General features: G+C 43.3%; 1 protein-coding gene across 1 annotated transcript in view; it reads right to left on the reverse strand.

Moving 5' to 3' along the window:
* The window catches only part of LOC105477975 (propionyl-CoA carboxylase subunit alpha), a 440,790-nt gene that overhangs the window by 10,440 nt on the left and 421,987 nt on the right, over nt 1-8,363 (reverse strand). The window contains exon 22 of the mRNA XM_011734903.2: nt 4,327-4,467. Coding sequence (XP_011733205.2) covers nt 4,327-4,467 — 141 coding nt within the window. The remainder of the gene's footprint in view (nt 1-4,326; nt 4,468-8,363) is intronic.

An 8,363-nucleotide genomic window follows, 5' to 3' on the forward strand; every position in this document is an offset into this window, starting at 1 on the left:
GTGACGCAGCTAGGCCGGTCCCTCTGCCAGGGAAAGATGCAGCGAGCGAGCCTGGGCTGCATGGGGCACACCAGCGCAACTCGCGCCAGGCAGATGCGCGTCCAGAGCGCCTAGCCCTGCCTTCTCGTTAGGATACTTGAGAAGCTTATGACATTTTCAAACCTTGTTTCTTTAAGAAATAAAAAATAAAAAATAAAGGTATCTCGCCAAGTTTGCCAGTTCTCCATGGTCGGCTATAAGCTCAGTTGCATGAGGCTTAGAGACAAAGGGGAGGTGTGGACATCATACTCTGAGATGGGCTGGGGGGCCTGTCTGTGTCTTGTGGCCCTGACTGCTACCTGCGTGGGAGCCCGCCCTGTCAAAGCAGCACGTGCAAGGAGGAAACAGAATCGGGGAGAAGTGTAAGTGGTGTTGCTACAACGCTCACCAGTGTGATGCTCTCACCGGCACACTGTACAGTGGCTGTTTCTTGCCTTTAAGGCGTTCACAGAGGAGCAACCCTAAACGCCTCACTGCCCCGCTGAAGGTCAGTTCCATCACGAGGTGGATCTTCTCAGCTCCACCAAAATATCCCCACGTCTAGCTGATATTGAATGGGCTAATTCGCAAGAGAAAGCAGCAACAGGTATTTAATTTCAATCTATTCTTTCACCTGGTTTCACTAATCCTTAAGAAAAAAAGAAATGCAGATGAGTAGCCAGCTTACGGTTCGTTCCTCATTTAATTGTTTGGTGTATTAAATGAGTATTTTTGATGCAAATCTGCGATGACTGCAGAATACAAACATTACTTGAAAGGATCTTAACTAAATGCAATATTAAAACGCCTCCTTGGGTGACTATCTTATGGGGTTGTTTTGTTTCTGATATCAAAAGGCTAACAAAGTGAATGTGCTTATCATGACTTTATACTTCAAAGTGAAAATTATGCAATACATTCAGCAGCTCTAAGTCTAATTTAACATATGGAAAAATGTATTCTACCATTATTCTGAAAATATATATATTTTTAACATTTCTGTTCAAGAGTATCATAAAGATAGAAGGTTTAAACAGTTGAGTCATGCTAACTTTGATTACAGAAATGCTCCCAGTTTACAACAGTGTTACGTGTCTAAGAAAACAGGTTTGTTTTCAAACTGAAATGAGTTACTGCAGAAACATTTTCAGAAGGCATATAGAAAGGCACATAAGATTTATTCTATGAGTTGTTTCCTAAATTATATTAGTGATTCCTGACTTTAATCATCCACTGTACTTTCTTATTGATTTGTTTGGTTACCTGCATTTTACTGTGTATTAAGATCCTCTCGCCACGTGTTCAAAAAAACTATTACACAATCATTTCAAATGTGACCTGCCACATCTAATGTTAAACAGTATATAATAGACACTGACAAAGTTCTCAGGAACTTTCGCTGTGTGAACCCTACAGAAACCCTTCAAATAAAACACAGCTTCTGTGTTTAGGGCAGGGTGTTTCCAATGAATCAGTTCACAGGCCTTGGCACATCAAGTCCCCCAGGAGGATTCCTTACTTCTCAAACAGCCATCCCACATCTCTTCTTCCTGAGGTTTTTAACCTGTGTTCAAATTGTTTACTTCACAAAACAGATTTGTTAATTACGATTTATGTGACACTTTTTTAGAACTTATTGCCAGGCCCACCATTCTAAGATTGGTCAAGTTTTACTTCAGCTAAACAGAAACATGATAGATTACTGGAATTTAAAAAATGAAAAGTAACATTTCAGAGAAAAACAGAATACTTGTAAGGCCCTTAGCTGTTTTTGGGTCCTTATTTTCCTTGAAAATACACTAAGGAGATTGACTCCATTATCTTCCCAGCCATAAAAGGGGAACCTCCTTCGGCTATTGTTAGTGCGGGGGGCGGGGCTCACAACATGCCCCCGCGGTGTTAAAATCATTTAAAACCGCAAAACTTCAACATGACAAGTAGTGTTTTCGCACAATGGCCTCAAGTAAGTGCCGTGCCTCGGGTCCAAGGAAGCTTCTTGTGTTTTAATTACAATAAGCAGAATTTAACTACAGAAGTTGTTCTAAGAGCCGGCGATGAAACTTCTCGGGCTGCACTGGGTTTCGGTATTAGTGGTTTGGGACATTTTTCACAAGCAGTAATTCAAGTGAAAAGACTGTTTCATCAAAACACAATGGCACAGAATATGAAAGGAAGTTCTGCAAGTACCAAAACAGACAAATAAAAGCAAGTATACACCCCACCTGAGCAGGCCCCGCAAACAGAACTTAGGAGCACGCTGACAGATCCCGAGGTCCTGAGCCTGTTCACTACGTGTGCCCCTCAGGTACTCTGACTTTAAAGGAATGCATAAAATACTGGCCCCATTGCTCTGCAGTAATGTATTTTTAACAGTTAGTTCTCAAACCATTCTTAATGAGTACACACATTTAATTATTGGTGGGTGTTTTTAATATCTGAGCTACATCAATGAACCGAGGACTGATATCACATTGTTCCCATTTACGAAATGCCTTGCTTTTCTACATTCAATTATCAACCAGGAAATGGAATGTACAAAGGCCAGACCCTTTCTGTATGTGGGAAAAGTCAGATCAGGAGCCAGCAGCTGTTAAGAAACCAGAAGGCTGCGCTCATCTGGCCTTGGGAGTGCCCCGTTTCCTGCCTCTGAGCAGCCTCCTTGAGGGCCGCTGGGCTGATGGGCCAGGGCTGCAGTCTCACCCTCTTGCCCTCCAGGCTTGAGGCAGGAGCGGTCTCCCTCCTCCCTGCCCTCCCTCCCTCCACTGCGGTTTGGATTCAGGTGTTAGAAGAGGATTTAAGGAAAACATTTACTTGAAACACACACACAACACACACACACATGCACACACGATTTTATAATTAAAGCCACATAATTAGGAGTGACAAGCTCAGGCTGGCAGTATGCAGACTATATGACTTCCAGTAAAAAACTTAAGAAAAATGAAACAAAACAAAACCCTTACATTGTTTACCAACCTACATATCTAGCACTAGAAGATTCCACTGACAGCTCTGATAATGTCATGTGCAAGTGAACAATTCTTTATGTCAAGGCCAAGAGACGATCCTCTGATGACCCTAATTCTGGAGACGGAAGATGCTCTCCCTGAATTTTACACACCACACACACATACACGTAATTTTTCTCACAGCCTCTCCCAAATCCTTAACCCGTGGGCATTAGACAGTCTTAAAGAGGGCTTTCTTCCAGCAGTCGACGCTTTCAGAGCAAAGAGCAACGCGCAGCCACGCAGCCTCTCTCACGCCTTTCTGAAAAGGCGGATAGTTCTATTTCTGTATCACCAAGTAAAGCAAACTTTAAGTCGTTTTTCTAACCTCGCATATTAGTTTCAGGGCTGATCATTCGAACAACTAAAACTGATCATGTTTTCTTAATATTCACATTTATGGCAAATATTTTTCTAGAAGCCAATGCCAACTACTGATGTTTTCCTCAGTATTAAGCGGATATTTTATCTATACTAATTGAGAAATCAGGAGGCATTAAAATGTAAGCCTCAGTGACCTGAGATACAAAATGGAATCAGCACCTCATCCATGAGAGACAGGAGACAGTCACGTCTGGCTGCTATTTTCCTGCACGTGAATAAAAATGCAAGTATTTCAGTGTCCCTGGAAACCTTCCGGGTGCCTCCTAAATTGTTTTCTTTTCACTTCTGCTGCTCATCAGTAGAGATTTCTATCCACGTTCTAAGAAAATGTGTGCATCCTACCAATTCATCCATAGTGGTTACCTCGAGGAAATAATACAGCTTTGATTTGTGCTTTAATGTCACAAGATCAAGATGAAAAACTTCAAACTGTGATGCTACATTTCATTTACCAACTAACGGAAGTGCTCTGGTACTGTACAGATTGCAGAATTCACCTTTCCTCCGCTCTTCTTCCCAGTTAGACATTTGTTCCAAGAAAATCATGCAAAAAGTTCCTCATCAGAGTCTTACTCCCTGGCATGACTATCTTCATGGACGCTTTGAGCACAGCATACTAGAGAGTACTTTTAGGGCAAATACTTCCCAAAACACTGCATTTGCAAAATGACAGAATGAATCTGGCCGCCTTTCTGCTCCACTCCCAGATCATTTGGGAGGGGAAGTGCTGAGGGTCCTGGCACAAACCTAATGCAAACGTGAAACAGGTTGACAACACACAAAATCGACTTTGCTGTTTGCTGGAGGTCAGTTAAGAAAGAACTGCAAAGAGCTGAATCGTGCTGTTCGTTAGCCATCGTTCTGGAGGGGGAAGTCTGAGACCAGCATGTCCTGCAGAGACACACACAGCCCTTACCGTGTCTCCAGGCTTGACAGAGACGGCCACCACCACTCCGGGCATTGGGGAACGCAGAACACTGCTTGTGTCCTCGGTCACTTTTTCCAGCATAAATTTGTTCAATTCTGCGGCGAGTTTGGTTAAGATATTCACCTTGTACTGAAGGGAAAAATAAAATGAAACCATAAATGAGTTCAAATGAACTTTTCCTCAAAAGTAACATCCATTCTAAATCAATTTTTAGCTTTTAAATTCGAATTACAGTAACATCCTTAAATTCAAATGGTTCTCAATTGCTGTACACATCAAAATATATTTGTTCCTGTCATATATTGTGAGCTAGTTATTTCAGAAATATCTTGAAATAAGGACTATTCCAGTTATTAATATTAATCATTGATAAATATCATCCTATATCTTTAAGAAAAACATCTCAAAACGTTATAAAGAAAACTGAGAATTTTACTTGTATTCCCTTCACCGCCTACAAACTTATCCCCATCAAGGAAAATCCCGTGAGCTGGGCAGGCCCCGGGGATGGAGGAGGTGACGTGTGGACAGGCGCCAGTAGATGGCAGCAGATGGCTGTCGCAGCTTCCCACAGCCCTCCAAGAGCGGCTGTGCTACGTATCAGTAAGTTAAGACAATGGGGTTCAGTGTTCATTTTGGGCAACATAGTATTTGAAATTCCATTTTTTCAGCGACAAAAACTGCTATATTCATGACTAAAAAAGCTGGCTTTTCTTAAAGGCACTACATCGTCTTTCTGATGTAACAAGATGGTTAGGAAAAGACGCAAGATAATGAGAATGCCTTCTGACTGAGAGACAGTAACATCAAGATGTTGTAAACACTGATGGAAAATACACACAGACAAGTATATTCACGGCACCTTCTGTAGGTGGCTCTCAAATAACCGGGCGTATTCAGGGCAGTTCAGTGAAGCAGAACATTTCAAAAAAAGAGAATTCCTATCCTGTCCGTGAATAAATCTATGAGCCACAATTTGGTCTATCCAAACAGAAAAATGATAAAATGGTTTGAGGAAGTGTCTCTCGGTGAAATTGGAACCGCCACCCGAAGGTTCTGGATCCCTACCAGGTCTGATTTCTCTTGGGTAAGAAAGAAGCAGCAGTGAGACAGCTCCATTTTCTTCAAAAAAAAAAAAAAAAAACCAAACAAAAAACAAAAAAACAACCTGCTGTAACTCAAAGCCTCCTGTGGGCATCATGATGGCAGGGATGCAAAAACAAAATATAATTCCCCCTTTAATTCTGTATGGGGATGGCGGGAATCTGTAAGTGCCTCTTCACAGGGCCTACTGGAAAGGGTGGGGGGAGAGCTTTGATGGCCAAAGTTCCAAGTGGATTTGCGACACTGTGACAGGTTGAATAATAACATCTTTTGCGTGTTTCTTTACTCCTGAGTGTGTGTTTTGCAATCAAGGCATAGAAGCGTCTGCCAGTTTCTGAAGGATATGATCCTTAAGTGAAATTACAGTGCAAATAAAAGCTTTTTGCTCCTATTAAAATTCATCTGAGTCATAAGTGGTGAGGGAAAAAGCGAGGAGAGTGCACGCTGCTGTCAGTCTAACAAACATTCTGGGCAGAGGGACTATTTATCAGTGATGAATTGTACCTCCAAGTCCTTCATTAAATCAATGGGGGAGGGTGTGGAGGGACAGAGGGGACTATAATTGGACCAAATTGCAGTTTTTGTATCTGTGCTGTCTGCCATAAGGGAAAAAATCCAACATCACTAGAGGCATCAGACTCAACAAAAAAAGTTACTTTTGTAGTTGGTATCGCCCTGAGCTGCACCTTCTAGACGACTGATTTGCAACGTGCCTCGTTCAGTTTTCAGTGTAGCACACAGATCTATTTTTTTTCTTGTTTTGCAGAATTCGACTTCAAAATGTGAAGCCTAAATCCAGGAAAAGTATCTTCATACATTGAGAATATGATTTATAGCACATTTCACCACAGTGGATATACTCCAGAACTAAGTTTAGTTATATCACAGATCAGCCTGCATATGAACAAAGTGCTAAGACTGTATTTAGCTTCATTTCTCCCCAGAAATTACAAGATTCTGACTAACACTGGATCCTTTTACTATTTTTATAATTTTCATCTTTCGGATTCCTTTCTCTGTAGGACTCCTGCTTTGCTTGGAAAGAGATGTAAAAGAGTCACAAACTCAATGCCTTCAGATGCAGTCTTTGTTACTGATGAGATGTTCCTTTTCCTTTTGTATTTGTTTATTGTTCTTAAATCTGTTTGGGGGATAAGTGACTTATTGTAATAGCAAGTAAAAATAACAACGGGGTAAACTCCTCCAGAGAGGCCTTGGTGCAAATAGTTGGTTTAGAAATGACCTTTCTGAATATAAAAAGAGAAGGCAGAGAGAGAGTCTCTTTTTAAGATTACCTTTGATGTTGTCCTGACCCCGTGAGTGTACCACACAAACACGCCTTCTTAAAACAACCTCTCAGCTGGCGTGTGCTGCGCCGCACGGGGCGCGTGCCGGGATGGGGCCCAAGCAGGGTGCAGCACATGGGTCCATCAGAATGAACTGCCTGGCGAGAACCGTAAAAGCTTTTTGATGCCCCAGAAAAGAAGTCATTTAAGAATGTACACCAGGACCTTCCAAGCTGATGATCAAAACTGCTATTTATTGGCGTCTCTGGATTCTTCGGGGGCACAGAGCAGCCAATGTTTTGTGCGACTTCAGGAACGCGCCCCTACCTGGACCGCAGGGTACAAGCTCGGTTTCACCGTGGGCATTTAACTATTCCTCAGCGGTTGTGCGAAACTCCCCTAGAGAGTTTTGATTTTAAGTTTTTGTGGTTGTTTTCAAGCCGATAAATCACAAAGTTGATGTCCGAGGGCAGGAATCGAAGACTCTGAAGGCTCGTGAACAGGACGGAGTAGCAGGATCCCAGCAGCAGCCAGGTTTTCCCGCTGCCTGGGTAGGGTGAGGAAAATGCCAGCATGGGTGACAGGCAGCTGCCTGTGGGTGGGGCTGGGCTGCCACGGAGCCGGAAGATGGTCCGCTCCAATGAGCTCAGGGCTGGTCAGTGCGTGGAACGTCACTCCTTCACTGCGCTGGTTCAGGAAGGCGCTCTCCACACCACACAGCCAGATGAAAACAACGTTCTTGGAAAACAGCTCACCATATAAGTGAGAACAGAACAGGTGCTCTCTGGACTTGGCCCGGTGGGACTCCTCAACCCACACACGACAGTAATGGGAGGGAATTAGGTGTTATCTAATGACCCAGTGATGGAAAAGTGACCCCAGCCCTGGTCTCTAAGCAAATTAATTTTATGGCTTCTGCAGTGTGAAACCATGTCTAACAAGAAAATTTCTCCCAAAAATTTAGAAGAAAGAAGAGTCACAGCTGACATGAAAGGGTCAGGAAGAAAGCCACAAGAGCTGGACAATGATAAGACACTCCAGTGGGATTGCTTTTAAAATTGACACGCAGCTCTTCCATGGGCCTGATGAAAGGCTGGGGGCTGAGAGTGGTTGCTGCAGGAGGCGGCGGCTAGTCACAGTCTGGGTGACAGAGGCACATTATCACTGGACCTCATTCAGAAAAGCATCCTGTAACTGGGCATGTGTGCCTGCGCCCCAGCACCCCAGAACTCAGCACCCCAACGACAGCGAAGAATCACCCACCCTGAGACACACTCCACTCTGACGGGCACACAAAATACCACGCTGGAGGCTTTTGTATTTGTATAGTACTGCACCTCCTTACAGTGTTAACTCCACCCACTTCTTTCCACAGCCTATGGAAATACCAGTCATGTCATTCTGCAGACCCCATGCGCTAATGTGCTGCAGTGATTCCGAGGTCTGCGGCTGCTCCCGAGGTGAGCGCTTGCAGTTTGCTGTACAGTTTTCAGCTGTGATTTCAGAGCCTCCGGTGCCACTGTCAACCTCTGTTCCTCTTCAAGTGGGCTCACTTCCAGTTTCTATTTCTAATTCATTCTTCCAGTAACAATTAGGACACGTACAGTTGACTGACTGTTAATGTTCTTTCATGTC

This window comes from Macaca nemestrina, chromosome 16 (genome assembly GCF_043159975.1).
Source record: "Macaca nemestrina isolate mMacNem1 chromosome 16, mMacNem.hap1, whole genome shotgun sequence".
NCBI classification, from domain to species: domain Eukaryota; kingdom Metazoa; phylum Chordata; class Mammalia; order Primates; family Cercopithecidae; genus Macaca; species Macaca nemestrina.